We start from the raw sequence: 25,029 nt of genomic DNA on the forward strand, positions 1-25,029 counted from the left end.
TGGGCCCCTGGCCGTGGGGCAGTTCAGTACAAAGCCAGAGCTGCTCTCTTCCAGCCAAGCCAGCAGCAGCTGCGCAGCAGCAAGAGCTCCGCTCCTGTCCCGCTGCAGCACGGCCCCAGCTCACCCTGCTCCTGGGGCTGGGCACCAGGGGACAGATCACCTTCCAGCACTGGGGGTTGGACATCATCCTCCAGCAGAATCCAGCTTGGGGAAGGCTATGGCAAACACTTCCTGGTAGTGCTCCACAAAGTGCACCTCCAGCCCCTCGGTGATGAAGGCTGCCAGGTCGTAGTAATCCTTCTTGTTCTCCGAGGGCAGCACGATGCAGGTGACTCCTGCACGCTTGGCCTGTGGGGAGAGGCTGTGAGTGCTGCAGCCCAGCAGCAGCACCCCCCTGCACAGAGCAGCTCTGGAGAAGCAGCACCTGGCTGTGCTCTGCAGAGCAGCAAGAACCTTGCAACTGTCACTAAGGGTGGATCCAAGTTCTAGATCTCCCCAAGCCCCCACAACTCTCCAGTCCCAGCTGCTCAGGAGGTGCTTTGGTAGGGCTCTGTCAGCACCCTGGGGGCTGTCCACAGCAATTCCCACACAGTTCTCACAGAGTCACAGAATGGTAGGGGGTGGAAGGGACCTCGAAAGCTCAGCCAGTCCCACCCCCTGCCAGGGCAGGGGCACCTCAAGCAGGTCACACAGGAACACACCCAGGTGGGTTCTGAATGCCTCCAGAGGAGGAGACTCCACAGCCCCCCTGGGCCACCTGCACCAGGCCTCCAGCACCCTCACAGGGAAAAAAATTTCCCTCATGGAAGTCTCATCCCCCTTGGGTGAGGATAAATCCCAGGATCAAAGGAAGGATTCTCAACAGCTTAGCAGCCCAGCCCACCACATCCATCTGCAGGATCCACAGCAACAAGACAGAACCTTTTGATCCTGGCATCAACATCAGGGGGAGCACAGAGAGTGCTCAGGGGGGGCTCATCTGTACCCACTCACTCTAGGGGGGATCCTGCAGTTATTTGACACGGAGAGCAACAACATTTTGAGAACTGCCAAGGGTTGAACCCAGAAAAGCAACCCAAAGCAGCCACCAGTACAAACCAGAGCCTGCTGGGTGCTGCAGGGAGCCCAGTCCAGATGGCTCACTAGAAGAGCCACCTGATACCTTGATGATGATGATGGACAAAGAAACTTCAACAGGGAAAATTCAAGGCACCAGCAGTAAAGCTCCAGAAAAGCCCAGGGGTAGCCTTCTGAATCCCAGAGTGGTTTGGGTTGGAAGAGACCTCAAAGCTCATCCAGTTCCAAGCCCCTGCCATGGGCAGGGACACCTCCCACCAGCCCAGGGTGCTCAGGGCCTCATCCAGCCTGGCCTTGAACACCTCCAGGGAGGGGACAGCCACAGCCTCCCTGGGCAACCTGTGCCAGTCTCTCCCCACCCTCACTCTCAACAATTTCTTCCTCTTCTCCACTCTCAGTCTCCCCTCTCCCAGCTCAAAGCCATTGTCCCTCCTCCTGGCACTCCCAGCCCTTGTCCAAAGTCCCTCTCCAGCTCTCCTGGAGCCCCTTCAGGTACTGGAAGGTTGCTCTGAGGTCTCCCTGGAGCCTTCTCTTGTCCAGGCTGAACAGCCCCAACTCAATCTGAAATTTTAAGTTGGACAAATTCAAGCTGGAGCCAGGGAAGAGAACCTTAAGGCTGACACCTTACAGGGTACTGTCAGCTCTCTACTGGCTGCCCTCCTTCAACAATCCCCTCAGCCCAGACTGCTGGGCCAGAGCAGCCTGGGGACAGTCAGCATTAACAGTCTGAGGGCACCTTCCACCCTCACTTCTGCCACTAAGAGGATCAACACAGATGCCCTGGCACAAAGTCTGGGGTCCTACCTCCTTCCTGACAGCAAGAGGCACAAGCAGGGCCCTTGTGTGCCCCCAGCAGGAACCCTGTGTGCCCCCCAGCAGGAACCCTGTGTGCCTCCCAGCAGGCCCTGACCCAGGGCCCCCCACCACAGGAGCCATCAGTGGCTGTCCCAGGCAGTGCTGAGCCCAGGGCAGAGCTGTCCCACAGAGCATGCAGAGGGAGGGGAGGAGCTCTTACTGCAATTGTCTTCTCCTTGATGCCACCCACAGGCAGAATTTTCCCAGTCAGTGACACCTCCCCAGTCATGGCCAGGTTCTGCCTCACTGGCTGGGCCATGGCCAGCGACAGCAGGGCTGTGACTATGGTGCAGCCTGCACTTGGTCCATCCTTTGGTGTGGCTCCCTGTGAAAAACACAACCAAACACAGCCCCCTTTAGCCAACTGCAAGAGCAGCAACCCCAGGCAGATCCTCTGGCTCTGCTGTTTCAAGGTGGCCTCTTGCAGCCACTGCTCTGAGGGCAGTGCTGGATGGTGCAGAGTGCAGAGCTCCTGAGTTGCCCAATCCCTTGGCTGCCAGAGCAAAACAATCACATCCCAGGGGTGCCAAGAGCAGCAGCCTCACCTGGGCACCCTGGGATGGGAACATGCTGCAGGAGCCACCTGCCTCCTGCATGCTGGCAGCTCCCACTGGGAAAGGATTTTGGCTTCTCCCTGTGGTTGGGTTCCACTGGTTAAGGGATTGATAATAAAGAGTTCCTCAACAGCCAGGCTGAGCTAGAGGCACTGGAGTAGGGACTTAGGGCAGGAATGGCTTGGGGGGGTTAGGGCTGCTGGGGACTTCTGCTTCTGTCACTTAGCTACTGCTGGGTAGGGCTTTGGGGTGGGGATGCTGCTGGGGACATGCTCAGCACTTCTGTTAGCTGCTTGGCCTGTTAAGGGCTTCCAGGACTTCTGCTGTTAAGGACACTCTGAGACTCTGCAGTGCTGAGGATTCTACACCACAGCAATAAAGGACTTCTGGGAGGACTTCTGAGACTCTCTGCATGTCTGGAATCTGCTATATGGCAGAGGGGTTCCTGCCTTCATTCATCACCCAGGGGCCCCCAGATCAGGGGAGAACACCAACAGTGGCCCCAGCTCCATGGAGGCTTTGCAGAAGGGTCTCTGCTGGAGCTGTGCTTCCTGAGCTGCCTTCTCTGCCAACAGCTCTGCCAGGTCTCACCTGATCCATGAGGAAATCCCTGAGGCTACAGTTTGGGTTCTGGCCTGGTGCCACCATAGTGCTCATCAGGCTTTGAATAAGCAACATGAGCAAAAGCCAGCAGGAATGCTTGGAAGCTGACCAGCCACAGAAACAAGAGGTCAGCATCAGGGGGGAAGAGAGCATCAAGAGTCACAAACAGCAGAGGACAACACTGAAAATCATAGAATCCCAGAATGGTTTGGGCTGGAAGGGACTTCCAAAGCTCATCCAGTCCAACCCCCTGCACTCAGCAGGGACATCCTCCACTAGATCAGGTTGCCCAGAGCCCTCTCCAGCCTCACCTTGAATATCTCCAGGGATGAAGCCTCAACCACCTCCCTGGGCAACCTGTTGCAGTGTTCCAGCAGCCTCCTGGTGCAGAACTCCTTCCTCACATCCAATCTAAATCTGCTCTGCTCTAGTTCCAAACCATTGCCCCTGGTCCTGTCACTTCAGACAGCAAAGATCATTTGGTTTAGGAAGCCAAACAAACCCCAGGCCTAAGCTAGTGGCAGTCTGGATTCATCTGAGACCAAACTGATCTTGGAGGCAAGAGCAGAAGTGAAGGTCTAAGAGGGAGCAGAGGCAGAGGAACATCTGCCTGGTCCTCCAGGGAACCACAGCTGGTGCCAGCCCCAGAGAGCTGCAGCCAGGAGCCTGTGCATGAGGTTAAAGCAGGAAACAGCTCAGGAGCAAAGCTTGGGCACAACCACAGCACAAAATTTGTCATCCTAAAGCCCAAAACCTGCTGCACAGTGTGGAGCCCCCTGAGCTCTGGGGGCCTTCATCTTCATCCCATTGCTAGGAGAGGGACAAGGAAGCAGAGCACAGGGCCCAGGAATGCTCTCTGTAACTGCACCTACAGGACCTGCAGCCCTCCCCAAGCCTTGGAACCACACAGGCCTCAGCTTTGCTTTCCTTGTGGATTTCATCCCAATCCCTTCTCCCTCTGCTGTGGTCTCCCCCCCTGCACCCCAGGGCCAGCAGCTGCATTGCCTGCAGCAGTATCCAAATCTCTGCATCCCCACCACAGGCCTGCTGCAGGAGGACTGGAAACAGCTCCTGTTCCCACAGCATCCCGAGGAGAAGGCCTTCCTCTGCCAGGTTTTCCTGGCACTTGGCATGCTGCACAGCACACAAAAGGCAGCTCCCAGCTTCAGAGCAGCCCAGCAGTGCTGCCTGCTGTGTGAGTGCTGCAGCAGCTCACCTCTGGCACATGCAGGTGGATGTGGGAAGAGATGAGGAAGTCGTTGCTGGGCTCCTTCTGCATCAGGAAGGCTCTGGCGAAGGTGTAAGCTATCCTGGCACTCTCCTTCATCACATCTCCCAGCTGCCCTGTCAGGTCCAGGGACCCATCCTTGTTCTCCTTGTCCTTGGGTCGCTTCAGGGATGTCTCAACAAAGAGAGTGGAACCTCCTGAGAAAGGAAAGGAAAACAACATCCTGAGAGAAAGGGAGAGCAGAAGGGTTTGGTGGTGCAGAGGCAGCAGTGTGGACCTGAGGCTCTCTGCTGAGAGCTCAGCTCTGGGGTGGTGTCTCCCAAATCCCTTCAGGAAACCTCAACAGCACTGCCCTGAGTCTCCATCCACTTCCACTGCACCACTATGGATGTAGCCCCTCTGCAGTTCCCAGAATGGCTTCAGGCTCTCCTTAGCCAGAAGGGAAGAAGAGCTCACAGCAAACCACACCAGGAGCCACTGCAGCCTCCCAGTCTCAGGCTCCTCTTCACCTTCTCACCACAGCCACCACGTCCCTCTTAACCACTTGGAGCATGCAGGGCTCACCCCCTGTGTGCTGCACCTGCCATGCAGTGGGGCTCAGGAACCCCCAAGTCAGGAGGGAAGTAAATCAAGGGAGAAGCCACAACTGCACTGCCCCTGAGAGTGCTGCACACCTGCCCTTGGCATGGAGAGCCAAGGCAGCACTGGGACACCACTGAGCACACAGCACAAAGACACTGTGGCTGTGCCAGAGGTCAGAGTGGCACCTCCAGCTTTTGGAATGCCAGCATGGAGGGGTTGGAAGGGACCTCCAGAGATCATCCAGCCCAACCCCCCTGTCAGAGCAGGGTCACCCAGGGCAGGTCACACAGGAACACATCCAGGTGGGTTTTGAATGTCTCCAGAGGAGACTCCACCACTTCCCTGGGAAACCTGCTCCAGGCCTCCAGCACTCTCACAAAGAAGTTTCTCCTCATGTTGAAGCGGAGCTTCCTGGGTTTCAGTTTTTTTCCATTGCTCCATGTCCTGTCACTGGGCACCACCGAAAAGAGCCTGGCCCCTGCTTCCTGATCCAACCTTCAGGTGATTATGGACATGGAGGTCTCCAGGAACCAGACAGGGTCTTGTCTTCTCTGAGAAACCTCCTGCTTTGAGTCACTGAGGTTCTCAGGGATATGGAGTAGAAAATGTGCTGGCCTGAAGCTAAAGAGAGCCTGGGTAAGGGCCTCAGAGAGGGTCCCTTCTTCAGGCAAGAAGCAGAGCCACAGAATGCTTTGGGTTGGAAGGGGCCTTTAAAGATTGCCTGAAAAATTGACTGTAAAGGAAGAGAACTCTCAGTGTTCATCAGTACCAGAAGGGCAGGTGGCAAGAGGCTGGGGCCAGACCCCTGTCAGTGGTGCCCAGCAACAGCACAAGCGGCAATGGGCACAAACTGGACCCCAGGAGGTTCCATTGGACCAGGAGGAGAAAGTTGTTTGGTGTGAGGGTGCTGGAGGCCTGGAGCAGGCTGCCCAGAGAGATTGTGGAGTCTCCTTCTCTGAAGAGCTTCCAAACCCCCCTGGGCATTGTGCTCCTGGGCAAGCTGCTGTGGGTGTCCTGCTGGAGCAGAAGGGTTGGACTGGCTGAGCTCCAGAGCTCCCTTCCAGCATGCTGACATTCTTTGGACCTTTAAAGCATTGAGGGTCTCAAAGGCCACTGAAGTTACTGTTCCTGGTGGCAGCAGATCACGAGCAGAGCCAGCAGTGAGACTCAGTGTGACTGGCACAGCCAGGCTGTGCAAACCCCACAGCACTGGAGAGCTTGCCCCACGCCCTGGTGCCTCACCCATGGCAGTCCAGGCCAGCCCCATCACCACCCCTGCCGGAGTGGTGTCGTACATGCGCTCCACGGTGAAGGTCGGCTTGCCCACGAAGTCCTGCAGGTTCTCAGGGGTCACCTGCACTGTCTCTGCCTCTCCACTCACAATTTTGTAGGCAGATTTCCTCAGGACCTGGGGGGAGACAGCAGCTGTGGTGTGCAGCAAGAGCTGAGGAGGCCTGAGCAGAGCAGTCCTGGCCAGGCAGCGCTGCCCTCACCTTCTCCACTTGCTTCTGCAGGTTCCTGACTCCACTCTCCCTGCAGTACTGCTTGATGAGCACAGTCAGCACCTCGGGGCTGATCTGGGCTTTGCTCTCATCCAGGCCACACAGCACTCGTGCTTGAGGGACCAAGTACCTCTGAAAGACAGAAGCAGCCACAGCTTCTCAGCAGCTGTGACAAGAGCCTCACCCCACAGCTCAGTGCCAGGTTCTGGAGAGCACAGAATGCTGGAGGCACAGAGCAGAGCACCTCTGTGCACAGAGCCTTTGCCTGCTGGCTTTGGGTGTAAAGAGGCAAGGCTGAGCCTGCCTAACCCAGGTGAGCAGCAAGCTCACCTCTGCAATGGCAAGCTTCTCCTCTGCCACGTATCCTGACACATTGATCACCTCCATCCTGTCCCGCAGCGGCTCTGGGATGGTTTCTGTCACGTTGGCAGTGCAAATAAAAAGTACCTGGAAGCATTACAAGATCCTATTAAACATTTTCATTAAGCCATACAATGGTAGGGGTTGGAAGAGACCTCTGGAGATCACCCAGTCCAACCCCCTGCCAGAGCAGGGTCACCCAGGGCAGCTCACACAGGAACACATCCAGGGGGGTCTGGAAAGGTTCCAGAGAAGGAGACTCCACAACCTCTCTGGGCAGCCTGCCTCAGGGCTCTGCCACCCTCACACCAAAGAAGTTTCTGCTCATGTTGAGGTGGAACCTCCTGGGTTCCAGTTTGCATCTACTGCCCCTTGTCCTGTCCAATGGAAAGAGCCTGTTCCAGCCTGGCCCCTTCCTGCCCCCCACCCTGCAGATGTTTACAGACATTGATCAGATCTCCTCTCAGCTTTTTCTTCTCCTCTCCAGACTGAGCAGCCCCAGAGCTCAGCCTTTCCTCATCACACAGATGTTCCAGGCCCTTCAGTACCCTCCAAGCAATAATTCCTCAGTTCTGTGTTTCTCTGAACGGCAGAACCTGGTTCTGCTCACAAGCAAAGCTCTGGATGCCAGAACCCTGCAGTGGGATCCTCCCTACCCCCAAAGCCGAGGTGCAGGAACCCCACAGCCCACACTGGGACAGGGCCAACATGGAGCTGGCAGCTATGGCCTGGGCAGAGCCAGACCTCACTTCTTGGTTATTTCTGCCTTCTGCAGAGTCAGCAGAAGTGCCCCAGCTGTGGGCCTGCTTTGCAGCCCAAGGACTCTGCAGGCAATGCAGGCTGCAAGACAAGTGTGTGCAGACAATGCACAGCAGCAGCAGGCCTCCTCTGCTGGCAGCAGCTCTGCCAGTGGTGCCACAGGGCACCTCTTGCCTTCCCTGGCTCAGACCACACAGCTCTGTGTCCCTGGCTCTGCAGGGAGCTGGGGCTGTAGGACTGGTGCTGGATGCTGTGCAGCCATTCTGGATAAAGCCCTCTGCCACTGGTGCCTCCATGCCATCTGCCCAACCTTCCAGCTGAGCACCATGCCAGCGTCTCCTGGTGGCCAGGACATCCCTGCACTGACAGAGACTGATCCCCAGCTCCACAGCCTCTGCAGCAAAGAGGAATACCTTGGACAGATCCACAGGAACATCAAGGTAATGATCCAAGAAGTTGGAGTTCTGCTCTGGGTCCAGCAGCTCCAGAAGGGCTGAGGATGGATCCCCTTGATATCCTCGTCCTATTTTATCCACCTATGGGAGGAAAACTTGAAATGCTCTAAGAAGTTTCTCACCACAGTCAGTTCCCCACAGAGGGCTTTGCAAGGAGCCCTCTGAGCACCTCCAGCTGTTTGCTCAGGACCAGCCCCTGCCAGGCTCTCACCTCCCTGGGCATTCAGCCCAGTCCCCACTGTCCTACCCTACCCATGGCACACCTGACCAGCCCCAGGACTCCAAGGGTTGCAGAGCAGCACCATGAAGGTCCAAGGAGTGTGCACAGAGCCAGCAGCAGCTGAGCTCCCACAGCAGTGGCTGTGACTCCTTCAGCAAAGCTAAGCTGGAGTCTGACTCCACAGTGGGAGGACCACAGCACTGCATAGGGTGATGAATGGCTTGGGCTGGAAGGGACCTTAGAGATCACCAAGCCCTGCCATGGGCAGGGACACCTCCCACTACATCTCTTTGCTCAGGGCCTCACCCAGCCTGGCCCTGAGCACTTCCAGGCTTGGAGCCTTCACAAACTCCCTGGGCAACCTGTTGCAGCGTTCCAGCAGCCTCCTGGGGCAGAACTTGTTCCTCACATCCAATCTCAATCTGCTCTGCTCTAGTCTGAAGCCATTGCCCCTGGTCCTGTCCCTGCAGGCCTTTGGGATCAGTCCCTCTGCAGTCTTCTTGCAGCCCCTTCAGGTACTGGAAGCTGCTCTAAGGTCTCCCTGGAGCCTTCTCTTCTCCAGGCTGAACACCCCCAGCTCCCTCAGCCTGTCCACATAGCAGAGCTGCTCCAACCCCCTGAGCATTTTCATGACCTCCTCTGGACTCTCTCCATCAGGTCCAGGTCCTTCCTGTGTTGAGGGTTCCAGAGCTGCACACAGCACTGCAGGTGAGGTCTCACCAGAGCAAAGAGGCAGAATCACCTCTCTGGACCTGCTGGCAATGCTGCTGTGGATGTGTTCACTGTCATCCCAGGACCTGCAGAGCCCAGGCTCATTTAAGTCACCCCCTGGCATGTTTAGGAGAATTCCTCCTTCACCTTTCCCACTGGGGTCAGGAACTGAGCCCTGTTTTGAGGAGCAAACACTAGAAGCAAGCCCAGGTACATCACCTCATCAATCAGGATCAGAGGATTCTCTGTCTTGGTCTTCTTCAGGCACTGGATGATCTTCCCTGGCATTGCTCCAACGTATGTCCTCCTGTGTTAGCAGAGACTGGAGTCAGAGGAGCCCTGTAAAGGTCAGCTCACAGCTGATGGAACAGCTCTGCCCTGCTGGGAACCCAGGTGCTGCTTCTGCAGCTCTCAGAGTGTTCTCCACCACCATACCACACACCAAGACCCATCCAGTGCAGCAGAGATAAGACATGGACCTGTGGCAGGACACTTCTGGGCTGCAGATTTTATCTTCAGCTTCCCTCTAATTTAGAAGTTCAAGCTAAGAGGTGAGGCTGAGAGCAGAGATGTTTGAAGAGGGACTTCCTGGGTTGTTGGGAGTTTTTTGGGGGGGTAAAGAAGTGCTGGAAAGGGAACATTTCACCCCTTGACAGAGACAAACCCCCAAGGCTGATGTAAATCTAAAGACAAACTGAGGAGCAAACTGTTCCACACAGCCTTTCTTCTACAGCAACTGGCATCCAGCAACCTGCAGAAGCAGAGCAGGAGGGCAGCCACTGGGTGAATGCCAAGAGGCCCAGAGCAGAGAACACCCAGAGGAGTACAGAAAATCCTAAAATGGCTCAGGTTGAAAGGGACCTCAGAGCTCATCTCCTCCAACCTCCCTGCCATGGGCAGGGACACCTCTCAGCCAGACTCAGCTGCTCAGGGCCTCATCCAGCCTGGCCTTGAACACCCCCAGGCAGGAGGCAGCCACAGCCTCCCTGGGCAGCCTGTGCCAGAGTCTCACCACCCTCACACTGAGGAACTTCTTCCTCAGCTCCACTCTAACCCTGCTCTGCCTCAGCTCCAAACCATTCCCCCTTGGCCTGGCTCAGACACCCTCAGGAGAAGTCTCTCTGCAGCCTTCCTGCAGGATCCCTTCAGGTCCTGGCAGGCAGCTCTGAGGTGCCCCTGGAGCCTTCTCCTCTCAGGCTGCACACCCCCAGCTCCCTCAGCCTGTCCCCACAGCAGAGCTGCTCCAGCCCTTGGATCATTTTTGTGGCCTCCTCTGGACTCTCTCCAGCAGCTCTGTGTCCTTCTTCTGCTGGGGACACCAGACCTGGAGGCAGGATTGGAGGTGAGGTCTCAGCAGTGCAGAGCCAAGGTGCAGAATCCCCTCTCCTGCCCTGCTGCCCACACTCCTCTGGCTGCAGCCCAGCACACAGCTGCCTGAAGGCTGCAGGAGGGCACTGCTGGCTCCTGGGGAGCTGCTCAGCACCCAACACCCCCAGGTCTCTTTCTTTAGGGCTGCTCTCTTCAATGTTTCTCTCTGCTTCTGTATCACACAGGGCAGAGCCTCACAGGTTCACCTCACCCTGCAGAACCTCTACTAGAGTGAAACAGAGAGTTTGGGAATCAGGGCTATGTGGAAGGAAATCTGTGGCAGGGCTGGATCTGTCTGATTTTTGTGCCCATGGCTTCCTGTTCTCCCCATGAATGTTCTTCCTCCCAAGTTCTCCTCACTACCCACCCTGAGTCTCCACCACTCCCGAGGGTGCCAATGGCCCTGTTCAAGCTGCCTCCACTCTCCCCTGCTGGCATTTACAGCCACCAAGGAGCATTTGGCACCAGCCCAGCACTTCTGGGCACCACAGAGAGCTATCCAGCTCCCTGCCAGGGGAAGCAGGTGGTGCCAGCACTCAGAGGACTCTGCTTGTGTTCCACACCCTGCCCTTCCCTGCCCTTCCTGTCAGCTCCGGTCAGCAGGGGCCGGCAGCACGGAGCCGCAGTCACACGCAGGCTCCAGCTTCAGGTGTGGCCCAGCTGTGGCACATGAGTGGAAGTGCTGTGGAGAGGGAGTGCTGGCTGGCACTGACCTGTGTCCCTTGATCTCTGCCACGTCGGTCATGCCCCCCACGCTGAAGCGGAAGTACTCCCTGTTGAGGGCCCTGGCGATGGAGCGCGCGATGCTGGTCTTGCCCACCCCGGGGGGGCCGTAGAAGCAGAGGATCTTGCCCTGGGTGGATCCCCGCAGCTGGCTGACTGCTATGAACTCCTGCAGAGCAGAGGGAGCAGCAGCAGTGAGCACAGGGCAGCAGCACCAAAGCATCTGCTGCTGGCTGCAGCGGCGAGCACGGTGCCCAAAGGAGCTGGGGAGCTGAGCCAGGTCACTGCGGCACCTCTGGAACCTCTGGCTGCTGGGGGCTCCACTCACCCCACCAGAAGCAGGCCCCCTCTCTCTCTCTCCACTGTCCTGGAGCAGGCAGGAGGCTCCTAGCTCTTCTCCCAGCTTCCCTAGTTCTCACCTGAGTCTCTCAAGCTCTATGTCAGCCTCTCCTGCTGCACCACTGCTGAACCTGAACTTTCCACTCTCCTGTGCCAGGCAGCCCTCAAATACCACTCTGCAGCTGAGAAGTCAAAAGATCACAGCTCAGAAGTGAGGTCCAGACTGCTCCTACACTTACAGTGGACAAATCATAGAATCATAGAATGTTCTGGGTTGGAAGGGACCTCCAAAGCTCCTCCAGTCCAACCCCCTGCACTCAGCAGGGACATCCTCCACTAGATCAGGTTGCCCAGAGCCCTCTCCAGCCTCACCTTGAATATCTCCAGGGATGGAGCCTCAACCACCTCCCTGGGCAACCTGTTGCAGAGTTCCACCACCCTTGTGGTGCAGAACTTGTTCCTCACATCCAATCTGTACAAGGGGCAGAGATGTGGCTCCTCTGGAACAAGCCAGATTCAGCCAAGATTTAGTCAGGAGCCTCCATCTCTTCCCCCTGCAGCTCTGACCTTCACACCAACCTTGCACAGGGACAACAGCACCCAGCTGGTTAAGGCTCAGACCTGTGTAGGCATGCACAGCCTGTGCCAGTCTCTCCCCACCCTCACTGTCAACAATTTCTTCCTCATCTCAACTCTCAATCTCCCCTCTCCCAGCTCAAAGCCATTGTCCCTCATCCTGGCACTTCCTTGTCCAAAGTCCCTCTCCAGCTCTCCTGGAGCCCCTTCAGGTACTGGAAAGCTGCTCTAAGGTCTCCCTGGAGCCTTCTCCTCTCCAGGCTGAACAGCCCCAACTCTCCCAACTCTCAACCACAGGGGAGGTTCTGCAGCCTCTGATCATCTTCTTGGCCTCCTCTGGACCCTCTCCAGCAGTTCCATGCCCTGGTTATGCTAAGGGACCAGAACTGGACCAGTGCTGTGCTGCTGGCTTAGGAGGTGCCTATGTGGCTTCTGTGCACCATGACTGAGGTGGTCTCAGTGCCACCCACACTGTCCCCAAGGCAACACAAAGCTCTGCTGTGTTGGGAACAGTAAGAGACATGACCCTGCCACAGCCTTGGGAAGGCAATGGCCACACTCAGGGCTGGCTGCACTCAACAGCTTCCCCAGACCTGCCCAGCTCTCACCAGGACCTGCTGAAGCTCAGTCAGATCTGCTCCTGTGTCCCCTCCACTGAGCACTTCCATGCCCTTGCTCAGCTTGACACAAACCCTGCCAGCCCTGGGCTGTCTTTCACTGCTTGAACTTTCTGGCTACAAGGAGCAGCCTGCTCCTGGCCCTGGGCAGCTCCACTGCAAGCTGCTGCAAACTGCTGCCAGGATCTCCTCTTATCCAAACCAGCTTCCTTCAGCACAGCAAGCACAGGGGGCACAGCCTCAGGCAGGAGTGACACAAGCTGTGGAACAAGGCAAGACTGACAGCTGCCCTGGTCTGCTTTTAAGGGCTGTGCTGCAAGGACCAGAAACCCTGCAGCACCCCACACAGCCCTGGGGCAAGGGCTGAGAGGCAAACATGCACCTTAGCTACCCTCCCCCCTCCATTCCAGAACTGAGCAGAGGCTCAGGGTGTTTGGGCAGGGCAAGTGGAAGCACTTCAGGAGTCTCTGATCAAAGTGATGAAAGAGCAGAGCCTGCCTCCCTTGGGCACCTGCACTAAGCAGCCAAAAAGTATTTTGTGGTCTGAAACTCACACAGGGACTGCTCACTGCTCTCTCAGGCTGCTCTCTGTTTAATCCCTGAATGAACCCAAACTCAGGGGAGGGCTGCAGCCACCCCAGCAGCCTGCTGCCCACCCCAGCAGCCTGCTGCCCACCCCTGCCTTACCAGGATTCGCTTCTTGACGTCGTCCATCCCATAGTGATCCTCCTCCAGCACTGCTCGGGCTCGGGACAGCTCCAGGTTCTCCTCACTGCACTTGCCCCAGGGGATGGATGTCAGCCAGTCCAGGTAGTTCCTTGTGACACTGACAGACACCAACCAGAGTCAGCTGGCACCAGCCAGCTCCTGCCCTCCGCCCCTGCCTTCCCAGAGAGCCTCCCCCACAACCAGTGGGACACAAACTGCTGGGAGCAGGAGACTAAGGAAAGAACATCAGAGAGGTGGTGGAGTCTCCTCTGGAGACCTTCCAGACCCACCTGGATGCATTGCTGTGTGAGCTGCCCTGGGTGCTCCTGCCCTGGCAGGGGGGTTGGACTGGATGCTCTGCAGAGGTCCCTCCCAACCCCCCCTCCCCCCCCCATTCTGTGACCCTCTGACCTGGGCAGACACTGCTGCCCTTTCCTGCTGGACTTCATTCCCTTGGCATCCCCTCAAACAGTAACACCCAAAGCCTTTTCCCACAGCCTTCGCTGTCCTGAGACAAGGAGCCCCAAGAGGCCATTCCCTGCTTGCTTTGCTGCCCTGGGTCTAGCTGCTGCCAGCAGACACCAGGAGAGTTTGCAAGCTCTGCACTGCTGTCAGCTGTTTGCATTGGGTCTGAAAGTCAGAAAACTCAGTTGTGTCCATTTCCCAGTGGGCCAGGACAGCATAAAGAAGAAAAATTCCTGGCTCTGAAGCAAGGAATGACAGCTGGATGTTCCACAGGGCAGGAAAGAAGGCTGGGAGATAAGGCTGTAGGTGTGGAAGCTACCAGCAGGGATAAGTGCGTCCAGCAGATCCAGGGAGGTTCTCCTCCCCCTCTGCTCTGCTCTGCTGAGACCTCATCTTGAGTACTGCCTTCAGGTTTGGGCTCCCCAGTACAAGAGGGACAGGGACATGCTGGAGAGGGTCCAAGCAGAGGGCTAGGAGGATGATGAGGGGAATGGAGCACTGCCTGGTGAGGAGAGGCTGCAGGACCTGGGGCTGCTTAGTCTGGGAAAGAGAAGACTTAGAGGGGAATTAATAAATGTTTATAAATATCTGAGGGCTGGGGGTCAGGAGGGAGGGGACAGGGACAGGCTCTGCTCAGTTGCTCCCTGGCATAGGACAAGGAGCAATGGATGTAAGCTACAGCACAGGAGGTTCCACCTCAGCACAAGGAGGAACTTCTTTAATGTAAGGGTCCCAGAGCCCTGGAACAGGCTGCCCAGAGAGGTTGTGGAGTCTCCTTCTCTGGAGACTTTCAAGGCCCATCTGGATGTGTTCCTGTGTGACCTGAGCTGGATTCTATGGTCCTGCTCTGGCAGGGGCTTGGACTGGATGATCTCTTTGGGTCCCTTCCAACCCCTGACACCCTGTGCTAAGCAGCTGGGAGTGCTCTGGAGGACACCAGCCCCTACCAACCCCTAACACTGTGACTGTGTGACCCTGGCAGCAGAGGACAAAGCTGTGCCCTCACTTGAACTCTGAGGAGTGGTTGTCCAGCAAGCTCAGCTTGTTGAGCTCTTCATCAATGACATCCATCACGTGCTTGGGCACCAGCAGCTCCTTCAGCCGCTCCCGGAACTTCTCCTCTATGGCATCCTTGTCCTCCTTCTCCAGGCCCAGCTCCTTCTTGATGATCTTCAGCTGCTCTTGCAGAAGGTATTTGCGATGGGTTTGCTTGATCTTCTCTTCAACCTGCACAAAGCCACAGCACCAGTGACTGCCCTGCCCCTGGGGTGGGCCAGCAAACACCAAACACTTCCAAACACAGAACCCTTAGGACCTTTGCAGCCATTGAAAACGCTGCCCAGGAACCACCTCCTGCAGCATCTCCCTGTGCTGGGCAGGCTGGGGGCAGTCCTGGGCCCCCACTCCCACAGGGACATTGAGAGGCTGGAGCAGGTCCAGAGAAGGGCGACAGAGCTGGGGAAGGGTCTGGAGAACAGGGCTGGGGAGGAGCAGCTGAGGGAGCTGGGGGTGTTTGGTGTGGAGAAGAGGAGGCTGAGGGAGACCTCATTGCTCTCTGCAGCTCCCTGAGAGGAGGCTGAAGGGAGGTGGGGGTTGGGTTCTGCTCCCTAGGATCAGGTGATAGAAGGAGAGGAACTGGCCTGAAACTGTGCCAGGGGAGGGTTAGGTTGGAGAGGAGGAAAAATTTCTTTGCTGGAGGAGTGGTCAGGGATTGGCACAGGCTGCCCAGGGAGGTGTGGAGTGCCCATCCCTGGAGGTGCTCAAGAAATGTGTGGCCATGGCACTTCAGGCTACAGTTCAGTGGTCCTGGCAGTTGGGTTACAGCTGGACTGGATGATCTTGAAGGTCTTTTCCAACCTTAATGATGCCATGATTCTCTGTTTGCACACAGATGCTCACTTAACTGCAGTCTCCTAAGACTCAGCTGCTTGCATGAAATCACAAAATAACAGAAACATTCAGGTTGGAGAAGACCCTCAGGATCACCAAGTCCAACCACTGACCCTACTCTACAAGGGTCACCCCTAAACCATAGCCCCAAGCACCACATCCAAACCACCTTTAAACACATCCAGGGTTGGGGACTCCACCACCTCCCTGGGCAGCACATTCCAGTCCCTGAGCACTCTTGCTGGGAAAAAATTGTTCCTACTGTCCAGTCTAAACCTACTCAGTCGTTGCTTGATGCCATTCCCTCCTGTTCTATCAGTAATTACCTGTGAGAAGAGACCAGCACCAACCTCTCTACAATGTCCTTTCAGGTAGCTGCAGACAGCCATGAGGTCTGCCCTCAGCTTCCTCTTTTCCAACCTAAACAGCCCCAGAAAAATAGACAGAACTGACCAGCAGCTGCTGCAGCCTCACCCCTGTTCCTTTGAGCAGTGCATGAACAAACACATTTCTAACAGGACGAGATCAAACCTTAACCCTGCCAGGACTCCCCTCTAGAGTGTGCACCAATGTCTTGCTTTGAAACCCTTCCCTGGCCATGCTCAGCAGCACAGGAGTGGCCCCAAAGCAAGCAGCAACAGGTTTGTGCTCCCCAGGGACTCACCTCCCTGCCCAGGCGCTGCTGCAGCTTGCTCAGCTCATATTCCTTCTTCAGCAGGGAAAGAGCCTTGTAGAGCCTCTTGGGAATCTGCAACACACACACACAGAGTGAGCTTCCAGGCACTGGCACACTGCTGCCAGCTCCCAGTGAAGAAAGAACAAAAATCTCCAGTGGGCTGCCTGGGAGAACTCTCCAGCACATGCAGGTGGGAAAAGATGCAGAGAACAGCAGCTCCAGAGATGGAATCAATGGGGGAAAGAAAAACCTTTGCAACAAAGATGAAAAGTGTGAGAGCAGCAGCACAGGGAGGGGATTCTGCCCCTCTGCTCTGCTCAGACCCCACCTTGCAGCACTGCCTCCAGTTCTGGGGTCCCCAGCACAAGAAGGACCTGGAGCTGCTGGAGAGGGGCCAGAGGAGGCCACAGAGATGATCAGAGGCTGGAGAACCTCTGCTGTGGGGACAGGCTGGGAGAGTTGGGGCTGTTCAGCCTGGAGAAGGGAAGGCTCCAGGGAGACCTCAGAGCAACCTTCCAGTACCTGAAGGGACTGCAGGAGAGCTGGGGAGGGACTTTGGACAAGGGACAATGGCTTTGAGCTGGGAGAGGGGAGATTGAGAGTTGAGATGAGGAAGAAATTGTTGAGAGTGAAGCTGGGGAGAGACTGGCACAGGTTGCCCAGGGAGGCTGTGGCTGTCCCCTCCCTGGAGGTGTTCAAGGCCAGGCTCAAGGATGAGGCCTTGAGCAAGCTGGGCTGGTGGGAGGTGTCCCTGTCCATGGCAGGGGGTTGCAGCTGGCTGAGCTTTAAGGTCCCTTCCAACCCAACCCATTCTCCCAACAGCCACCCTGTGGGTTGAGGGAGCAGAGCTTTAGCTGCAGGATTTCCTTACACTGGTTTCCTCCAGGATGTCCTGCAGCTCGTGGGACTCGGCCCCGGTCAGTGCTGCCCCCATGTCACTCAGGTAGATTGGGTTGTCCACCACACGCTGCCCTGCCTGCATCATCTGCAGCACAGACTCTCTGAAAGAAGGGGAAGGACCCCCAGAACGCTCTGTGAACACTGACATGCATGAAGGAAGTGCCCTCAGAGTTCTTTACTCCTTGTGACTGAGGCAAGAAATCAAACAGGGCTCAGCCTGAGCACAGTCAGACGTTTCCAGTGTGACTAAGCCAACACTCAGTGACCCACAGAGAAATCTTTTCAGAGAAGGAATGATCACTGTTAAACAAAAGCAGAGCTGTGAAATGCTCTCCTGACAGTTCTGGGAAGAAGGAGGTGGAAGTGTTAGAGCCAGGCCAGAGGAGGCCACAGAGACAATCCAAGGGCTGCAGCACCTCTCCTGTGGGAACAGGCTGGGAGAGTTGGGGCTGCTCCATCCTGGAGAAGAGAAGGCTCCAGGGAGACCTCAGAGCAGCCTTTCAGTACCTGAAGGGGCTCCAGGAGAGCTGGGGAGGGACTTTGGACAAGGGCTGGGAGTGCCAGGATGAGGGACAATGGCTTTGAGCTGGGAGAAGCTGGATTTAGAACAGATTTTAAGAAGAAATTCTTCCCCATGAGGGTGGTGGGGGCTCTGGAACAGGTTGCCCAGGGAGGCTGTGGACGTCCCCTTCCTGGAGGTGTTCAAGGTCTTGAGCAAGCTGGGCTGGTGGGAGGTGTCCCTGCCCATGGCAGGGGCTTGGAACTGGAGGAGCCTTAAGGTCCCTTCCAGTGCAAACCACTTTGGGGGCTCTGTGTGCTAGCAGGCTGCCTCTGACTGTGCTCCTCTGCCATGGATCAGACCATGGCACTGCAGGGAGCTTCACTCAGAGCCAGGTCAGCTGCCACAGACTTACAGCCCTGCCTCCAACCTCCACTTCACATCAGGTTTCCAAAGGTGAAGCTTACAGAGCAAAGCTCTAGGTGACCATGCAGCATCTCTCTGTCCCTTCACTGCAGCACAAGGCCAAGTGGAACAGAAATCCTCATGGTCCTCCAGCCTGAGGCCTCCCTGTTCCCAAGCAGGGCAGTGTGGGGAGCTCACCTACCTGTACAAGGGGTTCAAGGCAATGATGTCTCTGATGGTCTTGACAATTTCTGCAGTCAGTGCCTGCAAACCATCAAAAATGTGATCAGCAGAGACTGGGAAAGGCCAGCCAGGGCCTCACTGCAGCCAGGACACTCCCCAGCCTCTCCAGACAGCAGTGCAGCCCCTGGCCACCCATCTGCCATGGGGTGCTGTGGTGTTGGGGCAGTCATCTCTCCAAGCAAAGACCAGAAGGGCTGCAGGCTGCTTCCTGCATGCACAAAGCTGGCCTGGCTCTGGTCAGTGCACACAACCAGGCTGAGCACTCAGGGCCACCTTGGGGCAAGGCCTCAGCTTGCCAGAGCCTAGCACACAGACCTAAGCAGAGCCCAAACTCCTCATTCAGCAGCCTTCTGAAGACACCAGTCTGAAGGAGCTGAGCTGCTGCAATGCTTGGGATGTAACCCAGCCAGGAAGCAGCTGCCTGAAGTCAGAGCCCAGAACTCTCCCCTTGAACCCACAGAAGGTAAATGCGATTCTGCAGGCCAAGTCCAGCCTGGATCCACTCACTTTAACCTCTTCTGTGATCTGAAAATCTTCATGAACCACATTCTCCACTTCTACCATGAGAACCTCCTGTGAGGAGGGAGCCACAGGATCCAGCACCACTTCCACAGCTTGGTCCTTTGCCCCAGGCTCCTCTTCAGCCTCCTTCTTGGAACGCTTCTGTTTCCTCCTGATTTTCTGTTTGTTCTCAGGCTCCTCAGGCTCCACCTCCAGCTGCTTGTTGATACGAATCCTGAAAGGCAAGAAGAGACCAGCCACAGTCAGCTGCCCTCTGCTACAGCTGATCTCAACCCTTCAGCATGAGAAGAGTCTGAGTTGTAACTGGAGTACAGCAGAACTCCAGGCTCTGACTGTGATGGTTTGAAACTGTCTTTTTATTTTTTCCTTGCAAAGTTCAGAACAGAGAAAGTGAAAGAATGTAAATAAGTCACTATTGGGTGTAAGAAAGCAAAATAACGATTGTTCTAAACACTTCCATTGGATAGATAGAAATGTTTAAGAACTATTACCCAAAACAAAGTGGGGCACTCTGCACATTCTGCGTTCGGCAGTGGGGGCAGTTGCTGGGCTGTCTGGCTGCTGTTTTCTTCTTCTCTTCTGGCTGAAGATAACACACTGACCTTGGCAGCTAAGTTAACAACTTTCTGCTTAACTAACTCTGCTTCTCTGTCCAGGGGGGTCTGGGGGGAAGCTCCTGGGAGAGAGAGAGGCCCCTTTGGGAGGGTCCCCTTGGGGGGAAGCAAAGGGAGATCGGTTGTGCTTTTCTGTTGATTGTATATATTTGTGAATGTTGTGAATTTTGTATATTTGTACATATTCATTGCATTTCATCGTAGATTTTAGACTCTGCTTGTAAATACAGCCTTCATTTGCTTCCAGACTGGGCTAGCCTGGTTACTTGGTGGTGGGGGAGGAATTTCAGCTCACACCTACACACTGACAAAGGGCACTTCCTTGATTCAGAACCCAGCAGGAGCACAGGGCAGATACTCAGGAACCTGAGCATGGAGTTACAACAAGCTGTTAGAGTTCACTGCCTGCTGGATGAGTCTCTTGGTGTCTGAGCCTGTTGACTGCCAGAGCTGGGGGTGTTCAGCCTGGAGAAGAGAAGGCTCCAGGTAGACCTTAGAGCAACCTTCTAGTACCTGAAGGGGCTCCAGAAGAGCTGGGGAGGGACTTTGGACAAGGGCTGGGAGTGCCAGGATGAGGGACAATGGCTTTGAGCTGGGAGAGGGGAGACTGAGAATGGAGATGAGGAAGAAATTGTTGACAGTAAGGATGGTAGAACAGGTTGGCCAAAGGAGGTTGTGGATGCCTCCCTCCTGGAGGTGCTCAAGGCCAGGCTGGATGAGGCCTTGAGCAACCTGGGCTGGTGGGAGGCCATGGCAGGGGGTTGGAACTGGATGATCTTTAAGGTCCCTTCCAACCCAACCCATTCTATGAATCTGTGAGTGGCCAAGGGCAGCTGACAACATCTCTACCAGGACTGTGTCAGCTGAAACCAGCTGCAGAACTACAAAGCCAGATTTGGGATGATTCAGAGACACTCAGTGTGGTTCCTATGGACAACACTGACCAGGGCTCTGTGACTCAAAGACCAGTTCCCCACATCTTCCATCTTAGAGGGAAATTTTTCTATTCCAGGCAAACCAAACCCAACAGCTGCCTATTTCCAAAATCCAATCAAGCAGTGTGCCAAGAGGCCACCAGCAGCCTGGCCTGGAGCAGCAATGGTGTGGGCAGCAGGAGTAGGGCAGGGATTGTGACCCTGGACTGGACACTGCTGAGGGCAAAGCTTGGATCCTGGGTTCAGTTCTGGGCCTCTCACTCCCACAGGGACATTGAGAGGCTGGAGCAGGACAGAGAAGGGCAACAAAGCTGGGGAAGGGTCTGGAGAACAGGGCTGGGAAGGAGCAGCTGAGGGAGCTGGGGGTGTTCAGTGTGGAGGAGGCTGAGGGAGACCTCATTGCTCTCTACAGCTCCCTGAGAGGAGGCTGGAGCCAAGTGGGGGTTGGGCTCTGCTCCCTAGGATCAGATGAAGAAGGAGATGAAAATTTCTTTGCTGCCAGAGTGGTCAGGGCTTGGCACAGGCTGCCCAGGGAGGTGGTGGAGTCCCCATCCCTGGAGGTGTTCCAGACCCCTGTGGCCATGGCACTTGGGGCCATGGTTTGGTGGCCATGGTGGGGCTGGGTTAGGGTTGGACTGGATGACCTGGGAGGGCTTTGCCAACCCAAAGAATTTTCTGATTTTATGTCCCTGCTGACTGCAGGGTGGTTGGACAAGATGTCCTTTGAGGGTCCCTTAAGCCTGCTGCATTCTGTGATGCTGTGTTTGTCCAAGCACAGTGCTGCAGTTCAGCTGCATCACAGCACAATGCACAGGAGCATGACACCAGGGGCCAGCCTCTCCCATCTGCCACAGAACACAGAACAGGGGGGCTGCAGCAGCAGGGCATTATCAGGAAGCAAAGCAGAAGCTTCTTGCACACAAGGGGGGTGTGACAACGTAAGCAGAGAGGGAAGAGGAGGAGGGATGTGTGTGAGGGGCTGGAGCAGGTACCGGCGGTGTCCCATCACGATCATGCGCAGCTTGTCTCCGAGGTCCTGCATCTCATGGATCTGCACAAAAGTTCCCATCTGGTAGATCTCATTCAGATCCTCCACCACATCAGACTCATTGCTGGCATAAAAAATAAAAACAAAACATAGGAGCAGATACTCAGACTCTTGAGGAAGGAGGTAAGGTGAGAAAGGAAAGAAGCAAGCCCTGGCTGCAGAACTCTGAGCTGGGCTGAGGAGCACAGACCCTTCCCCTTCTCCCCACTGCTGCCACCACCCAGCCCCTTCCCACACCACCCAGCTCCCTGGATGCTTCATCTCCCCCCCAAAGTCAAGCAAAGCCTTTTCCAAAGCAAGACCCAGGCTCCCAGCAGTGCTGGTGGTGGCAATGAAACTGTCAGAGCAAGGGGATGGTGCAAGCCTCCACACAGCTTCTGTACCACCACCAGAGAGGGAATTTCAGAGCACAGCTCTTGTGTCCACCAGCCCTCTCCTGATGAGGAGGAACAACTCACTTATCATCCTTCTTAAGGAATACACCAGCATAAGGTTGGGCAAGGCGAACTTTCCTCCTCAGGAGCTCAACCAGCTTCTTGTTTTTCACCTAGGACAAGAAGAGGCCAGAGGTCAGGGGTGATGTGCTGTAAGCTTTGCACCCTCAGGATTTGATTTATGAAGTTTCACTCTGGATCCTTCTCGTCCTGCCCCTGTTAGGGGACAGCAAGATGGAAGTGGAAAAATGAGAGAACTCTGAATGTTTAGAGCAGGCCACTGAGCACAGAAGAGAAGCCTGAAGGCAAGGAGAAAAACCAGACCTCATCTGAACCAGCCTTGCAAGCAAGAAACCTCTCAGTCCCTTGAGCAACACTTCCTAAGAGCTTCTCTTGCTGTCACTGTTCCCTTCCCCTTCCACACCCCTATGTCCCAGCTCTCCACTCCTACTTGAAGAGCTGCTCCAATCTTCCCCACCAGTGCCCTGAATCCTGCTCACCCACATTAGTTTCTTCTCAAAGCCCCCACAGTTCAGCTGCTCTCCCACAGCCCCCAGCCTGACTCCCTGCACTGGGGCCCTGGCATTGCCTCTCCCTGCTGTATTTTCTCACTCCCCTCTGCTGTGCAGATGCTACACACCTGGCCCCAGCAGACCTCCCACCACCACCGTGACTGTTAGCACTGCAGGCTGACCCCTCAGTGACCAGGAAAATGCCTCCTCATGGATTCTGCTCCTGCAAAGTCACACTGCTGACCGCCAAGTGTCCTTCCTAAGGGATGGAACAAGAGCTGCACCACTCACTGCTTCTGACAATAACCAGAGTGGCCTTGGCAGTTCTTTGGTGTGAGGGTGTTGGAGCCCTGGAGCAGGCTGCCCAGACAGGTGATGGAGTCCTCCTCCGGAGACTTTCCAGACCCACCTGGATGTGTTCCTGTGTGACCTGCCCTGGCAGGGAGTTTGGACTGGATGATCTACACAGGTCCCTTCCAACCCCTAACATTCTGTGACTCCATGACAGAGCAGCATAAGCACTACCACCAGTGTTGGCCTGTTCTAACCTTGGCACCCCTGGTTTAGTCTTGCACAACATCTGGCAAAGTTGGGCTTGTCACTGTCATGGGCACAGACAGAAAGAGGAGGATTAACAGTTCCACACTGCAGTGTATCACAGAGTCACAGAATATTAGGGGTTGGAGGGGACCTCTGGAGATCACCCAGTCCAACCCCCCTGCCAAGGCAGGGTCACCCAGGGCAGGTCACACAGGAACACATCCAGGTGGGTTTTGAATGTCTGCAGAGATGGAGACTCCACAACCTTTCCACAAGCTCCTCCAGTTCTCTACCACCCTTAAATTACAGAAGGTCTTCCTCATGTTCAGATGGAACTTCTCATGGTCAAGTTTGTTCTCTGCAGAGAGTTCACAAAGTATGAAATGACAGCAGAGTGAATGTGCAGGATAAGAGCTTTTACCTTTAGCTTCATGTAAGACAGTGCTGCTCTACACCCTGAAACAAATGGCTTACACCTAACAGTGTGGTGTGACTGTGTGTGAAGAGTGTAAGAATGAACAATCCCTGCCCTCAGCACACCTGCAGGGACACCCAGAGCTGCACATGGTAGGTATGGGCACACAGAGCAGAACACACATTGTGATAAATGACACCTCAGGGACAGCAAAACATTGATCCAGTTCTTGCTGCATCTACTCCAAGACTGTGGTCTCAGGTTGAAGTTAGACTCCATAATCTTAGAGGTTTCTTCCAACTGATACAACTCTGTTCTGTGATCAGTAAAACACCAGGGAGTGCAACTTCTTGCTCCAAAAAGTTTGCATTTCAGGACCAAAAAGTGTTTCTGGCCTGTGGGCTCCAGTCACATATCAAAGATCAAACTCATGGCTCTTAAAAATGCAGATGAGAGTGCAGAGGGCAAAGGTCTCCCTCTGAGATGCTCTGATGCCCATTCCCACCTGGCAGCCCTTTCCCACCACAGTGGTGCTGCTCTGTACCAAACTCACACTTTCTTCCTGCAGCTCAGTTTGCTGCCTTCACAAATATTGTTCCTGGGGGGGATGACAGCAGCCCACGAGGCTAAACCAAGGCCACATTTGCTTAACCTTCAGCAAAAGAACACAGAGAAGACAGCAAAAAAGAGGCTGTGTGTGAATCAGTGACCTTCCCCGTTAGAAGCAGCTCTGCTGACTGATGCAACACTGATGAAACCCAGAGGCTGTGAGAAACCACAGAGCTAGGAGTCAGAGAACGGTGGGGGGCTGGAAGGGACCTCTGGAGACCATCCAGTCCAACCCCCCTGCCGGAGCAGGGTCACCCAGGAACACATCCAGATGGGTCTTGAAAGTCTCCAGAGAAGGAGACTCCACCACCTGTCTGGACAGCCTGCTGCAGGGCTTTGCCACCCTCACACCGATCAAGTTTAATAAACGCTGCGGGGCAGAGGGCTGTGAAGCGCTCCCCACCTGCTGCCCTGCCCTGCGCTCTGCCGTTAAAAGCAGCCTGCAAAGACACGGAGCGTGGCTTTGAGACAGGCAGCCCCGCTGTGACCTGCAGCCGGACACAAGCTCCCGTCCCCGTGCGCTCGGCCCGGGACGGTCACGCCTCCCACCAGCAAACCCCGGCCGGGAACGTCGGGGCCCTTGAAGGACTCTCAGCCGAGGCCAGCTGGCCCCAGGCGCCGGCCCCTCTGGGCGGCCAGCTCCGAGCCGGCTGAGGCGAGCGCCCGGCCCCGGGAGCGCTCCTCCTGCCGCGGGGTCCGGGCTCGGCGGGCGCTCACCTCGATGATCTTGATGAAGCGCGGGAAGACAGGGTTGCGCGTCACGGCGATGAGAGGGACGTTGGGGAAATGCTCCGGGACGAGCAGCGGTGTCAGCGCCGTCATGACCGGCGCGGCCCCGCCACCGTCCGCCCCTCCGCCACCGCTACCCTCCTCGCCGCCGCCTCCCTCCAGCGCGTCGCCCCCTGCCAGACCGCCGGGGTTCCGCTGGTGCCATGGCAGGCCAGTGCTGAAAGCGGCGCGGGCCGCCGGCGCGGATCCCAGCGGGACCGGAGGGGCGGCGGCGGAGGAAGTAGCCGCCAAGAGGCGGCGCCGCGCCGGGCCCAGCAGCGCCGGCCGCCAGCGTCCGCACAGCCGCAAGCAGCGGG

The 25,029-nt window shown here is 56.2% G+C and overlaps 1 protein-coding gene across 1 annotated transcript; it reads right to left on the reverse strand.

Annotated features, from left to right (window-relative positions):
- On the reverse strand, positions 1-24,702 carry LONP1 (lon peptidase 1, mitochondrial). The gene is made up of 18 exons (XM_054396022.1): positions 24,662-24,702; positions 21,893-21,981; positions 21,379-21,498; positions 18,823-19,051; positions 18,275-18,336; positions 17,140-17,269; positions 16,257-16,340; positions 14,709-14,929; positions 13,217-13,355; positions 10,988-11,166; positions 9,126-9,213; positions 7,934-8,056; positions 6,732-6,848; positions 6,393-6,533; positions 6,142-6,307; positions 4,306-4,514; positions 2,093-2,257; positions 1-348 (listed from the first exon to the last, which is right to left on the reverse strand). Exons 3-18 carry the CDS (start codon positions 21,453-21,455, stop codon positions 184-186), a joined length of 2,295 nt encoding a protein of 764 aa, XP_054251997.1. The 5' UTR covers positions 21,456-21,498; positions 21,893-21,981; positions 24,662-24,702; the 3' UTR covers positions 1-183.
- Positions 24,703-25,029: the final 327 nt, after the last annotated feature.

This window comes from Indicator indicator, chromosome 36 (assembly GCF_027791375.1).
Source record: "Indicator indicator isolate 239-I01 chromosome 36, UM_Iind_1.1, whole genome shotgun sequence".
NCBI classification, from domain to species: domain Eukaryota; kingdom Metazoa; phylum Chordata; class Aves; order Piciformes; family Indicatoridae; genus Indicator; species Indicator indicator.

What these genes read in the sequence shown, in the direction of transcription:
- LONP1 (XM_054396022.1), bottom strand. Translation starts at nt 21,455, where the DNA reads ATGGGAACTTTTGTGCAGATCCATGAGATGCAGGACCTCGGAGACAAG. An exon ending in GCAGAGATCAAGGGACACAG is followed by an intron (nt 9,214 to 10,987) that starts GTCAGTGCCAGC and finishes CTGCTAACACAG; the next exon opens with GAGGACATACGTTGGAGCAA. An exon ending in GCTGGCCTGGACTGCCATGG is followed by an intron (nt 4,515 to 6,141) that starts GTGAGGCACCAG and finishes TTCCTTTCTCAG; the next exon opens with GAGGTTCCACTCTCTTTGTT.